The sequence below is a fragment of the Alligator mississippiensis genome, chromosome 3 (assembly GCF_030867095.1).
Source record: "Alligator mississippiensis isolate rAllMis1 chromosome 3, rAllMis1, whole genome shotgun sequence".
Classification (NCBI taxonomy): domain Eukaryota; kingdom Metazoa; phylum Chordata; order Crocodylia; family Alligatoridae; genus Alligator; species Alligator mississippiensis.
Genome location: NC_081826.1, coordinates 204,278,982 through 204,302,541, shown reverse-complemented (window position 1 = coordinate 204,302,541; position 23,560 = coordinate 204,278,982). Strand labels below are relative to the sequence as shown.

Below are 23,560 nucleotides of genomic sequence, written 5' to 3'. Positions count from 1 at the left end.
GCATCACACTTCAAGAAAGATGTAGCCAAACTGGAAAGAGCCCAGGTTAAAGCAACAAAAAATGATTAAAGGTTTAAGTAAACATGATTTTTGAGAAAAGACTCAAGGAACTGGATTTGTTTAGTCCTGTGACTCTCAACCAGGGTGCCAAGGGACCCTGCGGTGCTGCAGTATCTCTTAAGAAATGCTGTGGGGTGCCATGTCATATTAGCTAACACCTACACGAGCCATGAGATAAACTTGGAGATTTCAAATAGGAATCCATAATGTCAGAAATATTCTTACCTGATGTGGGCTTTCTGAGTTCTTTGCAACAGAAGAATTGCTCTGTTATTTTTTCATATATAAAAAATGAGTGAAAAATAAAAAGCTGGCATTTTCTGAGAGGTGCCTTGCATCTGAAAAGGTTGAGAACTACTGGTTTAGTCTGAAGAAGATAACAAGTAAGCATGCATTTTCAGGTCTGTAAAAGGATGATGTGAAGAGGAAGGTAAATTGCTCTCTACGTCCAATGAGACAAGAAATAATAGTTTTAAATTGCCACAAGGGAGATTTAAGTTAGATATTAGAGAAAAACCCCTTTAAGTCTCACAATAGTTAAGCACAGGAACAGGTTACATAATGTAGTTGAGCAATTTGCTTCACTGGTGATTTTCATGAATAGAACAATTACATCCAAAATGGTTTAGGAATAAGTTGGATCCTGCTTTGGGGCAGTGGACTAGATTGGGGCTAGCTAACCTGAGGCACATGTGCCACAAGTGCAGCCTTTGTGTTTGGCATGTGGCAGACCTGGGGGGAATGGGCACCAGAACAGTAGATAAGGCAGAGAGAAGCAAATCAGGCAAGGAGCAAAGGACAGGTGGCAGAAACCAGAGCAGCCTATCAGGCAAGAGAAGGCTATGGAGTGGCACACCTGCCAAAAATGCTAGTTTCCAGTGAACCAGATGACTTCTCCAGGTTCTGTTCCCCAATTCTCTAGCCTTAAATATTATTAAAAACATCTTGGAGTTTGCAAGGCAGATAACCATTAAAAGGCATCATGTTTTTCCTTGTAAACTGATCAGATTTAATAGTGATGTAGACAAAAACATGGAACTCAGTAACGCCATTTTCTTTGAGTCTTTGTTCAGATTGGAATTTCACTAACTCAGCTGTACCTATTAGCAAGTGGTTCTACTGGATTATCTTTATTCAGCCATGGGTGGTGTTAACCTTTACAAACATCATTTCCAGCCAGAGCTCATTCATAAAAGTGATTTATGATTAAATCTGTAATAAAACCAAATAAGATACAATCTTCTTCAACAATGCAGTTGATTAAAATCAACCTCATGCTTAGAAGGTATACAAACCACTTTAAAACAGCAGTTGTCATTCAGGTCATGTATGGAAGTCAAGTAGAGATATTCTATACAACAGTACTTTTATCCAAAAGATCTGTTTCATTTTGGATATGGTATAAAATACTCCACCTCAGAGAAGGTATCTGATATACAGATTACAGTTCAGGTATCCAAATAACCTCTTGTTTTTCAAACAAGCTTCACAACTGGAAAATATTTGTGAGGAGAGAAGTCAAATTCTGGAGGAACCTGGAAAGCAAAAGTTTTCAGAGATTACTCTGACACAAATATCAGCACCTGAGATAAATATTATGATTTTATGGCTCATGCAGGGGGTGTCAGAAAAGATACCGATCTCTAAAGAGAATACTAATTTGCTTACTTCAGTTCAACTTTGAAATATCAAAGAAATAACACAAATAGAAAAATGAAAAAAAAAATAAAAATCACATTTTTTTTTTAAGATCATATAAAAATATTTCAGCCGAGTTGTGGAAAGTCTCTGGAAGACTACTCGGTACTAGTGTTGGTCACAAAAGGACACTACAGTCTCAGAAGCTATTATCATATTTATTTGATTCCAAGACGAGCCTCCACCCCCCCAGTCATTATTTAGCGGGGGAGGGAAGTATCAGACAGTACTGCCACCTGGTGGACGCGAAGCACAGCTTGGCTCCCTTCAGGCAGCTGTGCCTGAGGGATCTGTGACCATCAGGAGCCTCTGGCTGCCTCTTCCCTCCTCCTCCTTCCAACAAGCCACATACTGCTGCTGTGGCCGTTGCCTGCATAACAGCTGCTTACCTTGCAGGTAGGCATGGCTGTGTAGCTTTAGGCAGGACAGAGCTTCAGGGCCAGGAGGGAGCAAAGCGGTAGTAGGTGGGGGTCCATGCTTAGACGGGGGGAGCAGGGTGGGGACAGCCTGTTGCAGGCTGTATTTGGGAGTGTCAGGGTATGGGTCCAGCATGGGAACACCAAGGAGCGGGGAGGATTAAGCAGAAAACAGAAGAGCCTGGGAGGGAGGAATATACCTGCAGCCGCTGTCCCTGGCTAAACCTGGTATTCCATGCTGTTTCATTAGATCTATCAGCTATCAAGGGCTTTCCTTTCCTTCCTTTCTCCATGCTCTCAACGCCTATCCATTATCATCCCAACATACTTGCTCTTTCTTCCACCATTAATCTCCCTTCTACAGTCTACCCCTACAAGTCTGTGCTCTCACTTGCATCCTAGCCAGAGCTCTCCAGTTTCCCTCCAAACATATTTAAGGGAGAAGAGTTTTCATATTGCCTACTAAAAAGAGACTTGCAGAAATGCAGCTGCTGACTGTAATGCTGAATTAAAGGCAATACATTCAATTGACCAGTGATTTTCTTACTTTAGAATCCTTCTTGTGACCTCCTGCTAGCAGCTTCATCACCACAATATTGGGTTTGGCAACTTTTAGAATTCGGTTGACCTAAACAGAAAATGACAGAAATTCGTGGCCAGTATTTTAAAGATGCTCATCAAAATGCTTACATAACATAATACTACTTTGAACTCCTGCAAGAATACTGAACCCATTTTTAAAGAGTTCAAAGCACTCTGTACCACATCCAGAACTCTTATATCCAGATACATCCACTACATTCAAACAGTTTGATAAGGAGGTCACCAGTAGATAGTTTAGTTAAAATACTCAGGCACTCTATCATGTATTGTTAGATAATTTAGTGATCCAGTTATGAAGTTACATATCTTCTCATTCAATTAAAAATGTAAAGCCAGTAATTTACTCTCAATAATATCTTCTACTTATGGTTTCATACATTTCAGTTCTATCTTACCTCATGATCTGGGTTAGGAATATTCTCCAGTATCATTTTAGCTTGCTGGAAGTGTTTGCTAGCTGCCATGTAGAGATCTGAAGATTGAGGAGGGGGACTGTATTTATTTAGGTCAGACATCTCCTAAATATTAAAAAAAAAAAATTATTGAACTACTTCAACAGAAAATAAACATTTCTACACTGATCACAAATCCAAAAGGATTGCATTGTTATTTGTTGCAGTGATGAAATAAAGCAGGCAGCAAAATAGTGGGGGGTGGATAGGATAGAGAAGAAAGGGCAGGAGTAAAAGCCACCAGCTTCCTTTGCAGGGGGCACAAAAATAGCTGATGCTGCCGGTTGGAATGCAGCTGCCAGCATTGCCCTGTTATGCCTCTGAATAAGAGCAATAAAGTAGCTGGTCACTAAGAACAGGCTTGTGTGCAGCATATACCAGAGCAGGATATATTGCTAAACAATAAATCACAAACTTAAGTAAAAATAGGCTACAGCCTCAACAACAGGGAGACAGCAGGAGTGGCTTGATCTGCACTATGACTGTTCAGTTAGCACTTGAAAATGGTTTCACATCTCTCACTTTCCTTATTGTAACAACGACAACACTTTTCTTATATGTATATCTAGCTGAGTGGTTTGCCAAATTTGATATAGTATTCACACACGCATGCATATAACAAAATAGCAACAGTAACAGAACTTGGCTTAAAACCTGAGAGTCCAATTTCAGGGAAGTTCAAAGCAATGTATTTTCCTGATAACAGTTGTATTACTTGCCTATTGGTAACAAATCTCATGTCATGCTGCACTTTGTTTTTAAAACTGGTTTTAATTTTGTAGGCTGACACTAACCAAAAACAAACATTTAAACAAGATGGACAAACAGTGATTTTCTTCATTAAAAATAATCATTAAAGTGATTTAAATTAATCTGAAATTATGACATATTGAAGTTTAGCTCTGTTATAATATTTAATAATTTCATTAAAATATTTGAACAGTGAAGTATTACTGTTCTGGTTTTAAAGAGTCAGACCACTGAAGTAATGGAAGCTATTGCAAAGCACCAAAATGAGAGTTTAAGAGTTAAACTAACTTTTGACAGCAACTGGCACTTCTGCAGGAGCAGAGGGAATATTCATATCTGTTCAGGTCAGCATTAGAATTTACTATGGCTGTGTGCACACATTTAAATGATCTGGAAGAATTCTCCTAGATTTATTTTCCTGGTAGAAAAAATTATCTGGAGACCCCTAAAGACATTCAAATGCTGAGCCACTTGAAGAGCAGACAGCTTGCAGTGCTGATGCTACACAACCAGGAGGCTCATGTGCATGTCTCAGCATGCTCTGCTGGCTCCCTCAATCTGCTTGGAGACAGATGGCAGCAGTACACAGGGCAGCCCTAACTGGCTGACCCAAACTGCTCAGTCAGCCTGTGTCTGTGGGGATTGTGAAGGGCATGAGTTCTGCTCCACACTTGGCTGGAGCAGTAAAGTCCAGCCCAAGCGACAGTCTGTCTTGGGGGACGGGATGGAGGGAGGAAATCAAAGCACCCTGGAACGTTGGAGGACCGTGCTGCAGCTTCTCACGGAAGGGAAAACATACATTCACTCTCCCAGGAGGAACTGCTCCCAGAAACTCTCCTGGGAGCAATATAACCCTGGTTATTTCTGAAGCGGTCATTTTTGCTGTGGGAGAAAAAACCTGAGCATCTATATACTTGTAGCCTGTACAGGGAGAGAACTGACTTTCCCAGTAGAAACAATGTCTCTATGTGGCCTATGAATGAACCTTCAAAGAGACCAGACAGCAACTGCGCACTAGAATGAATGCACACCGGAAATCCATCAAAGACAGAAACACCCAATTACCGGTGGGGGCACATTTCTCACAGGAGGGCCGGCCACTCTCTCTCCAATCTCTCAGTCCTGATCCTCAAGGGAAATTTACACAACACATCCCAGAGACGAGCCTATGAGCTCCATTTCATCAACCTGCTGGATACTAGAGATCAGGGACTAAACACAGACATTGGATTTTTGATACATTACAATCTGCCTGGCAACTGACTCCCCAGCCCAGCCCAGCCCAGCCCAGCCCCTGGCTTGTTTACTTTTCATTCCATCCAGGAAGAGCACACAGCAACTGCTGCAGCGTCCTTAGCCTGACGAAGGGTTTTTGAACCCGAAAGCTTGCTTAATAACTATTCTCCAACCATTTGGGTTGGTCTAATAAAAGATATCAAATTCACCCAAGAAACCTTGTCTGCCTATATCCTTAGACCAACACAGCTACAACCTAAACCCCTGCAACATGGAAGATATCGAATTCAGCCGTCTGAAATGGAAACTGTACAAAATGAAAAAGAAAGAAGCCAGACTCAACAGCGACATATATTTTCTAAGCCTTTGCAAGAAACACAACTTCATTCCCCAAGGACTAAACATCTACAATCCCCTGACTACTACACACAACTCCAAATATGCTGCACAGCTATGCAGAAGAACTTCAGAGAAAATTAGAAATCATCTACTTCACCTACTCTACTCCAAAAGAGACCAACTCAGGAAGGAAATCGTCATACACTACAACAACTTAAAAGATAGAAATCCATGCATGTTCCCTGACAATATACAGCAGATACAAAGAGACTACAAAAAACTTTCTACAGCATTCATCCTACATAAAAAGCAGAAATGGGACAAATTACTCCAAGAACAAGCTCCCCAGCCACAAAACAACCATCAGAGGAACAACACCAACACCTTACGACCTTCCAACCTCAGACTTGATGAAACTGCAAGCAGCAACCAACCCACAAATATTATCAATCTCTCCACACACACGCTTACCAAAACTGAAAAATCTGTCCTTTCTAAAGGCCTAAATTTCTGTCCAGAAAAATACCCTAATAAAATACTTCAATGTGGAGAACTAGAAGAATTCTTCCGACGCCTGCGCCTCAAAGAATATTTCCACGACCACACTGAACCCACTCCCAACGACAACTCATCCTCTGACAACATTCAAGAAAAGATCAATGCCAAAAAACCCAAAAAACCATCAGATTAGACACCTCGCAGTGGACGAAACCCTAACCTTGACCGCTACATTGACTACAGGGAAAGAATGAACAATGAAATAATCAGCAACACGCGCCACCACAACAACCTCTCTCTACCAGAGAAAAAGGCCATAGAATCTCTAAGATCTAACCACCAAATAGTAATAAAACCAGCAGATAAAGGAGGAGCCATAGTCATCCTAAACCGTGAGGATTACATAAAGGAAGCCAACAGACAGCTCTCTGACACCACCTACTACAAAGAACTACAAGAAGATCCTACTCCCCTTTTCACCAAAAAACTCAACAATACCATCAAATCATTTCCACTGAGATTACAAGAAAAACTACAGACTTTGATCCCCCCACTACCTAACCCAGGGACTTTTTACATGCTCCCTAAAATCCACAAACAAGGGAACCCTGGCAGACCTATCATATCCAACCATGGGACCCTAACTGAAGAAATATCAGGTTTTGTTGAATCCATCCTAAAACCTCTTGTCACCCACAGAGCAAGTTTTGTCCAAGACACCACAGACTTGCTACGGAAACTTAAAAACATAGACCACCTTCCCAGCAACACACTCCTAGCCACCATGGATGTTACCAGCCTATACACCAACATCCCACACCAGGATGGCATCCATGCCTGCCTTACATATCTACAGGAACAAGATTACAACCCAGAATACAGACCCAAAGATATCACTGAGCTTATACACTTCACCCTCACACACAACAATTTCACTTTTAATAATCAACACTTCCTCCAGACGATGGGAACAGCTATGGGCACTAAAATGGCCCCACAGTATGCCAACCTTTTTATGAGCCACCTGGAAGAAGACTTCCTCAAGAACTGCACCATCAAACCCTTGCTGCACTTTTTAAAACTTACAATATATCGATGACATCTTCATCATTTGGAGTGAGAACCGGGAATCTCTAATTGAGTTCCACCAGAAATTCAACAGTCACCATCCCTCCATCCGACTTCCTTTAGAATACTCCAGCACCAACATCCCCTTTTTAGACACAATGATCAGTATCCAGAAGGGTAAAATACAGACCACAGTATACAAGAAACCCACAGACCAACACACATATCTGCACAGAACCAGCAACCACCCGAAACACACCAAAAAAGCTGTGATATACAGCCAAGCCCTCAGATACCACCGCATCTGTACTGAAGAGAACACCCGGGATCGCCACCTCACCAATCTTAAAAAGGCTTTCACCCAGCAAGGACACTCCTCCAGAGAGGTAGATCGCACGTTTGAAAGAGCCACCTGGATACCACGTCAAGAACTGCTGCAGTACAGAAGAAAAACACCCACAAATCGCACACCGCTGGTTATGACCTATCACCCATCCCTTGAACCTGTACGGAAAATCCTCAAAAAATTGCAACCCGTATTAGAAAAAGACCCTATTCTTAAAAAGATCTTCCCAGAGCCACCCATCCTAGCCTTCAGACAAGCACCAAACCTCGCCAACCTCATCACCAGAAGCAAACTTCCTCAACCCCAGAACACACCAAAAGGATCCAGACCGTGCCATGACAAGAAATGCAAAACCTGCCCCCACATCTCCACCACCTTCACTATTACTACACCCCACAACAGAGCCATCAGCATCCCAGGATCTTACAGCTGCACCTCCAGGAATGTAGTATACCTCATCCAATGCACCAAATGCCCTGATGGAAGATATGTAGGAGAGACCAGACAACAACTGTGCACCAGAATGAACGCACACCGGAAATCCATCAAAGACAGAAACACCCAATTACCAGTGGGGGCACATTTCTCACAGGAGGGCCACTCTCTCTCCAATCTCTCAGTCCTGATCCTCAAGGGAAATTTACACAACACATCCCAGAGACGAGCCTATGAGCTCCATTTCATCAACCTGCTGGATACTAGAGATCAGGGACTAAACACAGACATTGGATTTTTGAGACATTACAATCTGCCTGGCAACTGAGTCCCCAGCCCAGCCCAGCCCAGCCCCTGGCTTCTTTACTTTTCATTCCATCCAGGAAAAGCATGCAGCAACTGCTGCAGCGTCCTTAGCCTGACGAAGGGTTTTTGAACCCGAAAGCTTGCTTAATAACTATTCTCCAGCCATTTGGGTTGGTCTAATAAAAGATATCAAATTCACCCAAGGAACCTTGTCTGCCTTCAAAGTAACAAATTAACTGTGAGGGAAATCAGGAATCCTGTTATACTTTCCCATTTTATCATTATTCACAGAGTGAAAGAGGAAACGGTCAACTGATTCTAAAATTTTGAATATGGTGACTAGAAATAATCAGCTAAATTTATTAACATCAACTAATACTTTAAGTAAACAGTGGTAAATGAAAAGAATTTGTATCCAAACACAACCAAGTAAAACAAAACTGAAAATGTTTTTGTGCATTCAATTAAATTGTAATTTCCACTGAAATGCAACTTGACACAAATCACAGAAAAAACAACCAGCTATAGAAGAAATGCATCATTCACTACTTTCTAAACTCAGAACAATATACATATAAATAATCTGAACAAATCAATGTTGAGTTAGGTATGCAGTTGCTTAAACACAAGTACATACAGTGAACCCTCCTGGTTATTAAAAAGAACCAAACTATACCAGCCAAGGAAATACAGTATGATTCTATGAAAATACTGAAAAGTACAAATACACAAGGTTAAAAAACATAACAATTCAGATGATGGTCTCCTAACTTGCCAATTTAAATTACTATTCAAATAAGAAATTTAAAAATCACTTTGATTTATATCAAAACACCTCGACTTAAAAAGCATGAATTTACTATTAAATATGCTGATACTGCTCCATGTGTCTTATGAAATAATTCACTGGACACACACATAATTAGTGTGTCTGATTTTATAAGCTGTGTACCAAACAAACTGAAGGAAAGAGTATTTTGTGGTTCTTATCTGGAAATAAACTTCACCTTGAATTGCAAATAGTGGACTGGTGGTGGTGTGATGACACTGTTGAAAGGGGCAAACCTGTGTTCATATCGAACTTGTTCACTATCCAGTTCAAACTTGGGTTTCCTCACTTTGCCATCCATGTCAAAAGCTATCATAGTCTAAGGGACAGGAAAGAAGGGACAAGACCACAATGAAAACATTAGCATCCTATTAGCACACATCAGCATCAGCACACAATCAGAATACTGAGCATAGGAATAGGTAAAAAAACAAAACAAAACAAAACCACAACAAAAAACCCAATTTGGAACTCTTCCACCTGCCTGATGAAAAAAATGTAAAAAAAAAACTATTTGCCTGTCCCTCAATTCTACTCCTGTCTATCTCTATAAACACTTTTCATATATACTTTTCAACAAACCAAACTGCAGTTACTAGTCCAGCAGGCCAAACTAATAGATGAAAAGGTAAATCTTTTTCATTTACAGCATAACAAGAGGCAGATTGAATACTGCAGGAGAGAGCTTATCCAGATATCAAACCACGTATACAGAACCTCTTTATGGTAATGTTTCATATGTATTTGTCACAGGACTGAGAATGGAGAGGACAGGCAGCAAAATATGGATTTTAATTTACCCATTTTATTATATTTCAGTTAGCACACTGGTATATTAAATGGTTTGGACAATAGTAAGAGGAGACCACATTAAATACAAACTACAGTGCCTAAGCAATTGGCTTCAGCACAGACTATTCAGCTTTATTCGAATTTATTTGAAGATTTTAGACCACATTATTCTGTATCTGATAAAAAAAAAATCCTATTTTACGTAAGAAATGTCTTTGGAAGACTACAAGCAGTAAAATTGGCCTTGGTTCTCAGATCCTGCAAGAGCTCAGATAGAAATGGATACAGAGTGAAGGAAATGCATACATTTTAATTTTTAATAAAGGTCTTAAAAACAAAAAAACAAAAAAAAAAAATCAAAAAAAAAAAATCAACCCAATGTTCTTCATCCACTCAGTAAATTACCTTGTACATCCCAGCACACATATTCTGATATGCTTGGCTCATGGTGATCTCTCTACTCAGAGGGCGAACTGTAAATTCCACAGAAAAAGATTGTTCTTTCAAAATTAGTATATAGAATTCAGGCAGAAATGTAAAATAACCTGTTCATTATAAAGCATAAGCCTGTGTTTTCTCTTTTCTGCAATTTTCTCTGCCTTTCTATATGGGTTTGCTTGCTTTATATTCCAAAAGATGCAATTAGAGCTAACAAGAGTATTTAACAAAACAAAAACTCTATTTGGTAGTGTTTTAGATAGCATAACAACAACTTTTTTCAGGAGGAAAAGAAATTGGTTTAGCAATAGTTCCAGACCATCTTAAGGCTAACTGCATCTTTTGGAATATAAAGCAAGCAAACCCATATAGAAAGGCAGAGAAAATTGCAGAAAAGAGAAAACACAGTTTTTGCCTCATGCTCACTTATTTTCAACCTCAGTGATACAGAACATGGGCACAGCATGGTCTTGGTAGCCACTATGAGATCTGGCAAACTTGTACCAGTTCTAAGTTATTGCTTTTAGTTGCCTTTCTGGATACAGGCACTACACTGCAAACAATACAATCTTGGCTGAGTAAGCTGGCTGTCTCATTAAACATAAAGCAGAAAAGAACTGAAATATGGTAGAAAGGCAAGAAAGGGTCTGGGATTCATCTGAGTCCCTCTCTATGACCCAGTCTAGCCAACTAGGTATAGACGAACGTATAGCTGTAGTTGCTTTAAGAAAGGGAGAGCTGCTGCATGAGTATGCAGCTGCTGTTGTACTGTAACTGTTATGGTTCCACAATCCTGTGGTCATCCAAGTGAACTAAACCACTTTTAACTTTGACCCTGGATGAATCAAGGTGAAAGTTGGAGTGGTTCTGTTACACTTGTGTCCCAGTCAAAGGACACTGATACAGTTGTTACATCTGTATATACTTTGAGAGAACCAGGATGGCAAAGCCTAAGAATATCTGGATGTTTGCTGGTAATCCGGGATTCAGTGAAGGTGGTAGCTATGACAACAACCAAAGAGGCCAATAAAATGTTGGGCATCATTAAGAAGGGAATAGAGAACAAAACGGGGAACATCATGCTACTATACAAACTCACATCTTGCATACTGCATGCCGTTCTGGTCCCCACATCTCCAAAAGGATATAGTAGACAGAATTAAAAAAGGTACAGAGAAGGGCAATTAAAATGATCAGGGGCCTAGAGCAGTTGTTATATATCAGCAGATTAAAGAGGATAGGACTCTTCAATTTGGAAAGACGGCTGACAGGGGATATGATAGAGGTCAATAAATCATGAAGGGGTGTGAACCAAGCAAACAGAGAACAGTTGTTCACCAAGTCCCAGAACACTAGAACTATGGGCATCCACTGAAGTTACTAGGTGGCAGGATTAAAAGTAACAAGAGAAAATACTTTTTAATGCAATGCATAGTTAACTTGTGGAATTTACTGCCACAGGAACTGATAGAGGCAGATAGCATAGCTAGGTTTAAAAAGGTAAATTAATGGATGATGGCTCTATTAATAGCTGTTGAACAGAACAGTTGGAAATGTTTCCTCTGGCATTTCTAAACCTATAAAGGTAGATACCAGGGAGGGTAATGAATAGGGGATATATCACTCGAGATACATCCATCCAGTTCAATGCTCTGTTTCTATAGCATCCACTTCTGCCACAGTTGGAAACAGGAAACTGGGCTAGACAGTCTGACCCAGTATTGCACTTATATTCTTATGACAATAATAAAGCTCGCTCTTTCTAGTTCCTTCCTTTCTATCAAATGGGAGATTGACAGAAATTGATCCTAATGCTTCACTTCTGGTCCACTGATTTCCAGTTCTACACACTGTTTAGTTTACTAGTCAGAATTAACACAGTGAATGGGTGGTATCGGTGGACCTTTCCATTTATAAAAATTCAATTAATCCACTTGTGTGTTATTTTTGACAGAAAGAGCCATAGGCCTCTGCAAAACAGCAGTCCCACTAGCTTCAAATGGGATAATTTGTGATCTTAAAGACAGATTTGTGCTTAAATACTTTGCTTAACTGGATCCATACTTACTTAGGAACATAAAGCATACTGAATTGACAGTACGCTTTCTGTATCAGAACACGCTCAGGCAAAAGGTAGCCTTCTCAAAAAAAATCGCACTCGAGAGCAACGTTTTTCAAAGCACATGGGATGTTCCTCACAGGAATATGGATCAGTCACAGGGCAAGTTTTCTTTGTAGTGCCTTGCAAACAAAGCAGTATCAGAAGGAGGATTAATTTTGTTTCCTGAAAAAATTGAGTTTTCAAAAATCTGAAAAACACCAGTGTGTGGATACAATCACAATCAAGCAAAACACAGTTTTGCTTTAAGTCTTATACTAAGAGACACTTTTTTCCCCTCTAACTGAGAATAGCAAGGATTAACCTTACATTATTGAGAATCAGGAGTCTCTCTTCAAAGTTCATGGAGTTACATAGATGCAAAACCAGGATAAGAGAAATCTGAACCACTCTTCCAAATCTGTTGTACCTTTTTTCTTTTTCTTTGTTTTCTTACTACTACGTCCTTTCTGCTGCTCTTCCATTATTCTCTCCTCTGCCATTTGGGAGCTGTCAGCACGGCTCAATGTTGACATCAACCAGGCATAGAGAAACTCCGATAGATACCTACAATAGAAGAAATATCCACCTGTTATATACTATAAAACCATGCCTAAGCATCACATTCTTATTAAGCACTTTTCCCTAATGAATTGGTGACTAAACTACAACTTTCAGTGCAATGAATCTTCTTCTAGAGAGAAAAGGATGGCTGTATTCAATTGATATCTTGTCTGGGTTTGTTTAAAAATCAAAATCAAACCAAACACTAGAAAGGGACTTATTTTTTGAACTTCTGGCATGGCAGAACACATGATTTTTGGGATCCAGAATAAAAATCAGATGCCAATCAGGTGACTAAATTAACTGCCAGCAGCCTGGCAAACAGAAATTGCATATTATTTGTAGCTGCCACAAGGTGGGAATCTTAAGTTTGACATGTTGCTTTTTCCTTAAATATTCAGTGAATTGGTAGAATGCTACAGAAGCAATATTGAAACATTAATTGCCACTATACATCAAAACAAAACACAACTCTCCCCCAAAGGAGCTAAATAAAAATGCTTTAGAGGTCAACCTCTTTAGTGCATCAACAAGAGAACTGAAAGCGACTTGCTTACAGTGTATAAGAAATGTCACAGAAAATACCTGGTACTGACATGGCTCTTTAATCTAAGAGAGGCGCAATAGTAATCAAGGCCTGGATGTTAAAGCCAGACAAAATAAAAATGAGATTAACCTGTTTAAAGAGGGTAAAATTAACCATTGGAGCAATCTACTGAAAGGAAATTGTGAAGTGCAAGCCATGCTTTAGTCAAAAACAAGGTTGCAGAACAGTACAGAAGTAACTGAGTAAAGTGTAATGGCCTATGTTATACAGAGGGTCAGGGGAGACTACTTAACAACTCCTTTCTAACATGGATGAAAACTAAAAAGCAACTAGTTAATTAGTGACCATGCTGTTTTGCCTCAAATCCCCTAAGGTTAAAACAAAACAAACAAAACAAAAACATAAGAATCTGTAAGGTACCAACATGGAATTATATTTACTGCCCTTAACTCCTATTCCTCACAGGTAGCCAAATTCCTGGTAAATTTAACATAAACAGAAACCTTATAAAATTAAGATGTATGGGCAACATTACAGCTTCAGTTTAAGAATAAAATACATATTGTATTTTATAATAAACACTTTTCAACAGACCACTGTTTAAATAGATACAATTTAAATAGTGGTGCACAACCTTTTTTGCCTGGCAAGCTGGATGGGCAGTACCTGGTTTGTTTGTGGGCTGGGCCCTGATATAGTGCTGGGGCAGATGCGTTGCAGCTTGATCTGCCTGCATGGATGAAAAGGGCTTGGCTTGACCTGGCCCCAACCTGGCTGTGCAAGGGGAGGAGTGTGGCTTGGCTCTGATCTGGGCACGGGAATTCAGCAGCAGGGGAGAGTGGCGGTATTAACTGCCGCTCTCCCCAATTGCCAAATTTCCCAATCCACAGGGAGCTCTGTGGGCTGGATTTTGCCTGCAGCCCAGAAGGCTGTGCACCCCTGCTTTAAAAAAATAAATATGTTATAGATTAAGACACAAGTAAAGTGCATTAGAGACTATCTAAAATATTTTTGGGATTAACAGCCCCTATTTTGAAAAGTAGTTTGAGGTGCAAGAAGCACAGTATAAAAATTGTTTTGATTCTGCACAGTGCAATCTTACTTTATTCATAAGAGACAGAAGATAGCCCTCAATGTATTCAGCAAACAGCCTGCTCAGCGTATCTAAAAGATGACTAGATAAAATGACTACAGTCACACTGTAAAAAGTCTTTCTAAGTCAGCTTTTCAAAAACATCCAACTAGATTAGTGCGGCTACAAAAGCAGAGAATAAAATCAGGAGCATATAGATCCCCCCTGAAATCTGTTGGCTATCAAAATCAGCATTCTTCTTATGTAGCTTAGAATCTCTCTATTGAAAGAGGTTATATCACAAAAGCCAAATACGGAACCAAACAGCATTCTTGACAGCATGACAACATACTGTAGGGAACAAATTTGGAAGGCATCAGCTGACCTTATAAGTTTTTCATCTTTAATTTTAAGAATGCTGTGATTAAGGTGTGTGCAGTCACCCTGGGATGAGAAAGCACTGTAACATCCCTGATTTTTATATTTAGAATCTGGGGTCTGTGGGAGTATTCTTCTAATTACAACAGTATTCTCTTACCAATAGATGTAGTAATACTCATGCATACTATAGAGTTCCAATTCAAAGCCACTCAGAAGATACTGTATCATGATACGGAGGTTATGGTACAGGACCCAGGTGCCCAAGCAGGCTAAATGTTGCCTTTGGGGTTCCTGTTTCAGTAACATGCTGTGAAGTGCTGCATCTACTTTCTCTGCCTATGAGAAAGAGAGAACAAGAGAAAAGACTTGGTTAAAATAGCACAACAGGAACATTAGAAAGGATTGATTTTTATCATTCATACTTGTCACAAATACCGTATTTCTGTGCATATAGCCTGCCCATGCGTATAAGCCACACCCATGTATAACGCACGGAAAATTGTATTTTCGTAAATTAGCTTGTGTATACACTACACCCATGTATTCCCTGAGGTGGTATATACACGGGGAGGCAGCACAGCCCGGCCTGCCCCGGCCCCCATGGCAGCAGCAGCGCAGCCCGGCCTGCCTGGGCTCAGTGGGGAGGCGGCACAGCCCACCCCAGCCCCCATGGTGGCTGCACAGCCCGGCCCACCCTGGCCCTGGCAGCAGCACAGCCCAGCCTGCCTGAGCCCAGCAGGGAGGCGGTGCAGCCTGCCTTGGCGACAGCAGCAGCAGCGGTGCAGCCTGGCCTGCCCGGGCCCGTGGGAAAATGGCGCAGCCTGCCCCGGACCTGGCGACAGTGGCAGCAGCGGCGTAGCCCGGCCTGCCTGGGCCCAACAGGGAGGTGGAGCAGCCCGCCCCAGCCCCCACAGAAAAAACGTCTGTAGATAGCCCGCACCCATCCATTTTTTTTGTAAAATCGCGTATACCCCGCGGGATATATGCGTGAAAATATGGTAAACCTCTGACAACATTCTAAATATAAATTTGATCAGTTACGGAAAATGTAGGAACCTCCATCTATGAAAGAAATTCACAAAAACCCTGCTGAACCAATGTAGGTGTCTGGGAGCTCTTAAGTTTCCTGGTGAAAACCAACTCATATACCCAAAAATGTATGTGTAGAAAAGCACTGACATCTTGGCTGAGCTGGGTAGTCTAAGTCTAGACCCATACACCTTATCAAAAGCCCTTGGAGCATGACAAACTAGGCATGTCTGAACCAAAGTCCTCCAATAGGCCCAATCCATTAGGCATGTTGACTAAGTCTAATGGCAACTGGCAGCATCAAGTTCACTGAAAAAGGAAGTGATAGTGGTGTCCAGCTTTTGCATACTAACCAAGCAATGAGATCATGTGCCCAACAAGTGAAAGACCTCAGTTCTATGCGTTCTCAAAGTGAAAGAGGAAACAGGTCTCCCACTTGAGGAACTGCACTCACCGCTAGAATATTTTGCAAAAACAGAAACCACAGGTAAGCCAATCAGTTATCCCCACAAAAGGAGCTAATGACTTCTGTGCCTGAATCTAGGTGTGGGTTTCAGGTCGCAAATCCCAGACTCACACATTCACTTAAGCAAGGACTACAGGGAGATGCCTAACTACCACTTAAGTCGGGGAGAGACTCAGGATTCAAGACAAATCTGCCCCTTTTTGAATTCTGTTGGCCAGCTTAAGCATCCCTTCCTCTCATCATTACAATACTGTATCTTCTTATAGTGTCTTAAGTTTCTCCATTTAAAGCATAAGGAACTTAAGACATTTAAATCAGGTCTGTATAGTCTATTGTTGAATCCAGGCAGAAGCACACAACATCATTGCACTTGGGCTTCTTTGTGAACCTTACCCTAAATCAATTTCCACAGAAACAACTTTTACAGTAAATCTGGTTAAATAGCACTATTACTCACTGCATGAAGATGCATTCAGTAGACCATCATCTTTTTGTACTGAATTGCTGTGCTTACTGACAGATGATTTAATTTTATTAAAAGTTTTAGGGTTTTTTAATACATAAATGTATTAGTCATCAACAACTACAATATAAATATTACAGCTACACAGAACTTACAACAGCTTGTATGTTGTCATTTTTTTCCCTATAGACAGAAATTACTCTGTGAAATTCTTTGTTATCATATAAGGGAATCTCAAAAAGTATTTGTTCAAACTTTAACAAATGGCAAGAGATTTCCTGATCAAAAAGGAGTAAGAGGTCTGGACAGAATTTTAAGAGGACACAACTTGAAGCTAACAGAATATGGATGTTTGGTGTTATTTAATTCACTTCTTCATTTTAGACAGATACAGTCCAGATTTAAAGTTATTCTGAACCACACTTCTCCAGCCAGCTGTTGAAGTCTCATAGACCAACTGCTAGAAAACAAGTGCAGCGAACAAAAAGATGTCTAGTTTAATGTTTAGTAACAAGCATTAAAGGCTTATGGTACGTGAGAAACCCAGGAATAATATCTTCATTAATTTACATGACATCTAACATTAATGTTCTACTATGGAAACAACACATATGGAGGCTGAAGCCTGATGGCCTCCTTACTCAGATATTACCTCATCCTGCAGCGTGGCAAATTCCTCAAGAATATGACCCAGCTTATCTCGTTGGCGTGCTCGGTTGTGTCCATGGATTTGAATCAGACTACAGAATGGCTGCAAGAGTACAAACACTGACAAATATTAAACATAACATTTTTCCATATAATGTATTATTATTTTCATACTGCGAGAAAGCATCCAAGCAGAGTAGAATGCATGAAAGAACTGTTATTTTCGCATGCCTGCATCTGTTTTCTTAAATGTTAACACTGTGCTCTGTTTAGTACATTAAGGGTATGGGCACAAACAAGTTACCATAAAATAAGCTAGGGCATGAACATACCAGCCCACCAGTTACGCTGAAGAAACTGACTGAATTCACATCTTACCTTGCCATGATACTGTGGCAGGTTACCCCACCCCCGGTGAAGAGTAAACTACTGTGGATATACCATAGAGCAGGAGCATGCAAACAGACAGTTGCTTGCAAGGTACCTGCTGTTCTGTATGTTAACAACCTAGCTTACCTTTCAGTAACTTGTATCCATTTTGCAGAGGATGGAAAGGTTTAAGAAATCAAAAACAAAACAAACTTCAGTATGTATTTGTTTTGCTACATAAAACTACTTTTCCATATAAAAATCTGAGTGCTGCAATTTATTAATGTACAATACTGGAGTTATGGCAGTTGCTGAACATGAATTAATGTCCTTTGTAAAATAGCTAAACACTTACCCGTACACAGTGAGTTACAAAGGAATCAATGTAGTCCTTTGCCTGGTGGTTATTATATAGGCAGCATCTGTAAGGAAATATCCAGAAGAGTACATAAGGCTGCATTAAGTTGGATACTATTATTCAATTGAGAAAGAAGGGTACTGGAAAGAAGTGGGGGGGAGGGGAAAGAATGAAAAAGACAAGAAGGCTAGCAGTGCTAGCCTTTCCAGGTAGGTCAGAACAATAGCAACCATATTTTGAAAGACAAGATACCCATTAGTGGCCGCTTTTACAAAGCAGCTCAAGGAACAAAAGAGCTGGAGTACCATCTGTCTATTGGGGACATAATTTATGGACAAACCTGGGCACAGGGGCAACCACTAATATTTTATTTGACTTCTTCATACACAAGGACTACTACATTCTCTACTTAGAGAAAAACATACAACCAGATGCATATGACTGAACTTGTTTCTTATTTTTAACAGAATGGTATGAAGATGTTCACAGAACTCAGACAGCCCTACTTACTTAGGAGAAAGTACTGGAGGACTGACAAAAGATCTTAATGCATCTTTCACCATATCTTGCATGAGATGCGTCCCAAACACTTTCTTGTTATCCACAAGGAACGTCGTCTGAAAGGAAAGGAAAAGATTTTTTCAGTTCAGTCGTTTTTTAGAAACATACTTCTAAATAAAGTATTTACTTTACAGGTTAACAACAGGACCCTCTTACAGTGGTTATATCATTCCAGGAACTTGATATATCATTAGACAAAAATGAAATTATACAATGGTACATTTAAAGTGAGACACTGAAAATAGGAAATATTGGAATTCTTTGCCTCTGGTGCAGCACAGACACTGAGAATTGCTAATAATCAAGGAGACCTGGCATGCAACCAAATTAAACTGTTTACAAGTAACACAGTAGTCCTGTGTTTTTTTTAGGATTGCCATACATTCCAGTTTATGTCAGATGACTGACTAACCAAGTTATTTTGGGAAAAGGCAGAAGAGGGTAAGCAGTGCTTCAGGATAAGAGAAAATGCAGGCAAAGACAAGAGGTCCAGAAAAGAAACTTCTCTGGAATCTACCTCTTATTGGCTACTCTTCTTCCGCCTCCTTACCAATATCTAACCCCAGGTCCACTTCCCCCTCTGGGCACCGAGTTCTTTCTTACCAGCATTCATAAAATGCATAGGAGATGCATAAAACCAGTAGGCATATTAAGAGCTTTATAGCTGGGGAACCTACCTGCCCTAAAATACAATTATGGGACAGAATCTCAGTTAATGTGAACTATCTTAACAGTTAAGTTTAATGGGGTTTAGAGGAATTGAGGAGTTCTGCTTTGATGCAGGTTAAAAGCTTTGCAAGTTGGGTTCTTCTTCTTGCATATCTTCTTAGCTGCTCATGTTTGCTTTGGCATCTTTCAGAGATGTCTTGCCTCATTCTCAGCTACTCTCCTAATTATGAAGCTTGGTTGCATGGTGTATCACACGGTAACACAAACCTTGTTTAAAATTAGGGCTGTCAAGTGATTAAAAAAATTGATCACGATTAGCTGCGTGATTAAAATTACAATTAATTGTGACTAACTTTTTTAATTATACAGCTAGAAATTGAAAATTATGCAGGTACTGTGTATGGTTGGGGGTGGATGTGGGGTGCGTGTGTGGTGTTTGGAGCCTGGGGAGGGGGGTCCCCAAATGCCTTGGCAGGATGTGGGGTACTATGGATCTGGAAGAAGGGGCACCAGCAGGGTTGGGGCAGGGGGCTGTGGCTTGACATTGAGGGGCAGGGCATGGGCATATCACTGCCCCCCCCCCCGGTGTCCTCTTTTTTGAAACTGGAAATATGGTAACCCTACAGGAATTCAGCCCCTTAATGTGTCAGCGTCCAGCAGGTAAGTCTGTGGAAGGGAAGGGGCAGATCGAGGCTCCCATGGCGAGGTGGGAAGTGGGGCAGGGGCTGGGGTGAATGGGCCCTAGGGCCGGTCCGGGTCATGAAATGGAACCATGGGAGGCTCGTCCAGGCTCCTGGCCACTGTGCACGCCCCTGGGAGAGGCATGTGCCCCCCAGATGTGTGTGCAGGGTGCAGGTGGGCTGCCTGCTGTGGGGCCACCACAGGGGCTACGATCTGCCCAGCCTCTGCCCCTTCCCCTCCACAGACTTACCTGCTGGGTGCTGCTCTACATACTGCCGGGCTGCATTCTTGGTCAAGTGCATATTGTGGCTGCTCATGTGTGTCTGTCTGTGTTCATGCCCTCCATGCCCCCACCTTCCTACTGCAGCAGCCTGGAGCCTGCACCTGGGCTGCTCTGCAGTCCTCTGCATTGCCAATACTACCCTCCTGGGCAGCCTGGAGGCAGTGGAGATGGCAGTGGAGCCCGGGCATGGGCTCCAAAAATGTGTGCATAATTAACAAGTTATAAAAATTAACACAAGAACCAATTAACACATTAATGGCAATTGACAGCTCTACTTTAAATACTAATTAACTAAAGAGCAATATTGCAAGAGGATGGGTTAGTGCTACAGTAAGGTGAGCTTTCCTTGTCTTTGTCCCCCAGCCTGATATTGACATTTTGAATGCGTCTCCCAAACCCACATGCCTTAGTTTATTCACCATAATGCAAGTTTTTCTTTTTTTTTGGATGAAAATTTAATTTGGGTCAAAAGCTTCCAGGTTTTTTTTCATGAAAGCTCCCAAATTGAAAAGTTGTGGCAAATATTTTACAACTATCTAATTTGGATAAAAATATATTAAAACATTTTTTTGAAATACGAATGCTTTTAGTTTTTCAGGGAAAAGCAAAGAAAAAAATTGTTAGAAAATTAAAATAAAATTTTGAAATATGTCCGTACACACCTCTTCCACATAGCTATTTTCTATCAACTCTCCACAAACTCAAAGAGATGAAGTTCTAGTACCTGCATTCAACTGGTTAAATCAAAGTCTTTGGATTAAAGAGCCTTATACTATAACTTTCAGGATGAATGGAAGTGTAAAAATCTATGTGTCTTCAGTTTTATTCCAAGTTTTAGTTTGTAATGTAGCAATTTATGCTGTGTCTGAAATTTATCAGACTCCATGCTAATTAAAAGGTCCCCTGATGCTTTATATATATAGCAGCTTCTCGGAGGAGGTGCACATGGAGAGGCATTCAATAATGTCTGTGCGCTACTGCCTTTATGAAAGAAGAGTGCATTTAATCCTGCAGATTATACACCAAATATATACAATACAATTATTTCCTAATTACATTAATTTTAAATAATTCAAAATAAGTATATTTCCTATATCCACAGCTACAGAAGAGTTTGCTTTCGTTTCAAAAGTACTGATGTTGCATTATTAGTTATAATTAAAAATAAAAGAACAATGTACATTCTTAGGGAAAGTTTGAATATTTAATCTGCAAATGTTACATGGAGACATTATAAATTAGGACTTGCCTGTAGTAGAGATCTTGAAAGAACACAAGGTGACTGCTCACTAAATTCACAGAAAAAATCCTAATTTACATTTAAGACAGAAAGAGAAATTAATACACCCGTGTAAAATATATCATGACTGGTTGTAACAGAAATAACGTGTAATTTAAAAACCAAGCTAAAATGTTATGCTTCTGAAATATTATAGCGTGCTTGCAAATCACAAATACTGTTATTCTTAATATTAAATTCCCTTCTCCAGATGCAACTACCTACATTACGATAACATTTACAAAGTATGCTGTTAAACTATTAAGGTGACCTAAAACTACAATTGGGTAAACAGCACGATTAGAGTACAGTTGATGTTACACATTTCATCCAAGCTAAGATTTTATTACCATTACAGACTTATGTCCAATACGAGTTATTTTCAATATTAAGATCTATCTTCTTTTCTTAGAACTTTGCTCTGTGCCTATTAGGTGTCAAAGAATGGTTATAAAAAAAAATGTAGACCAAATTAATTTAAAAGCACTATGTTCAAATTCAGGCAAGCATTCATTATTGAGGAAAAACCTCAAGTATATCCTTAACTTTAAGTTTATCAGTATTCAGGGAATAACATAATTAAGCATGTGATGACAGGTTTTTTTTTTTTGGGGGGGGGGGGGGGGGGGGGGGAGGTTATGATTCAAGGCCATAATATTGTGTGGAGGAATGTTCATTCCTACAAGTCAGGAAAAAATAAAAGAAAAATTAGTATTTTCTTTAACATTGGAAGGACTATATTTTGTAGATGCAGCTCCCCATTTAATAAGAAGAACACTAGTTATAATTTAATCCTACTGTACTTCAACATTCCACATGCAATTATGATTCTATCAAGGCATGGAAGGCAGGATGATGGAAGTGAGAAAAAACAAATCTGAATCTGTTTGCCCAAAGGAACAACGCTAAGTAGCAGGGAAGAGGTGCAATTTCAAGCTTCAAAGAGGATTCTATAAATAGGGACCTATTGAAATCGCGATTGTACAATTTTCGCAGAAACCACGATTTCGGGCAGGCTCTGTGAAAAAGGGTAGGCTCCACACTTTCAGTGGGCTCGCTGCAAAAAAAAAAAAAGGGTGGGGCGGGGCTGTTTCTGCAGCAAGCGGGGCAAGCAGCCCCGCCCCGGTGTCACAGACCACATACAGAGTGTTCACTATGGTGAACTTGTAGCACATCATTGAATAAAACCTGTCACAGGGCAAGAGGCTGTCACTACCTGGGGAGGGTGGAAAGGGGAGGAAGGCAGCTAGTCAGGCATGACCTGTGAACTGCCAGCCCCTCATAACTTCACTGAGTTCACCACAGCAAATGCTTGTAGGCAGTCTGAGAGTCCCCATCCTCCCCACGTGCTCCAAGACTGCAGGGCGTCTCTGCTTGCCGGTAAAGTGTTTTTTTTCTTTTTCCTTTTTTTTTTGCACTGAGCTGCCATTTGGGGATAGCCTGAAACTGTGACTTAATTACCCTGAATAAGCCCTGGGAAACCATTAACCCATGCTTAATAACACATGGATTAATTAGGGTAATTAAGTTACAGTTTTGGGCCATGTGGCAATCTGCAGGGAGTGATGAGGCCCCTCAGTCAGAGGCATGGGGGGGTGGGTCCAGCTGCACTCACCCCACAAAAATGGCAGCTGGCCTCGGAATCTCCTTGCAAAATCAGGCAGCCGCCTCCTCGAGTTTGGTAGACCCCTAATTATAAACAAAGGCTCCCTCTACGCATTACAAGTAGTGTGCAATTAAATGACTAATTGTGCAATTACCCTGAGACCAGCCACATGCACACAGTAGCCATCACATGATAAAAAACTCCAACCAGCTATAAAATT

The 23,560-nt window shown here is 40.5% G+C and overlaps 1 protein-coding gene across 4 annotated transcripts in view; it reads right to left on the bottom strand.

The window, feature by feature from the left end:
• Positions 1-1,243: 1,243 nt before the first annotated feature.
• Positions 1,244-23,560, bottom strand: part of NAA35 (N-alpha-acetyltransferase 35, NatC auxiliary subunit) — a 39,818-nt gene continuing 17,501 nt past the window's right edge. For 3 of the 4 annotated variants that reach the window (XM_006265665.4, XM_019478046.2, XM_019478047.2), the window contains 11 exons: positions 21,705-21,764; positions 18,772-18,878; positions 18,259-18,325; positions 17,539-17,637; positions 15,086-15,264; positions 12,795-12,931; positions 10,234-10,301; positions 9,215-9,355; positions 3,173-3,295; positions 2,722-2,802; positions 1,244-1,595 (listed from right to left, as the gene is read on the bottom strand). In XM_006265665.4, coding sequence (XP_006265727.1) covers positions 1,536-1,595; positions 2,722-2,802; positions 3,173-3,295; positions 9,215-9,355; positions 10,234-10,301; positions 12,795-12,931; positions 15,086-15,264; positions 17,539-17,637; positions 18,259-18,325; positions 18,772-18,878; positions 21,705-21,764 — 1,122 coding nt within the window. In that variant the 3' untranslated portion in view covers positions 1,244-1,535. The remainder of the gene's footprint in view (positions 1,596-2,721; positions 2,803-3,172; positions 3,296-9,214; positions 9,356-10,233; positions 10,302-12,794; positions 12,932-15,085; positions 15,265-17,538; positions 17,638-18,258; positions 18,326-18,771; positions 18,879-21,704; positions 21,765-23,560) is intronic. The other variant, XM_059724827.1, reaches the window with a different exon arrangement.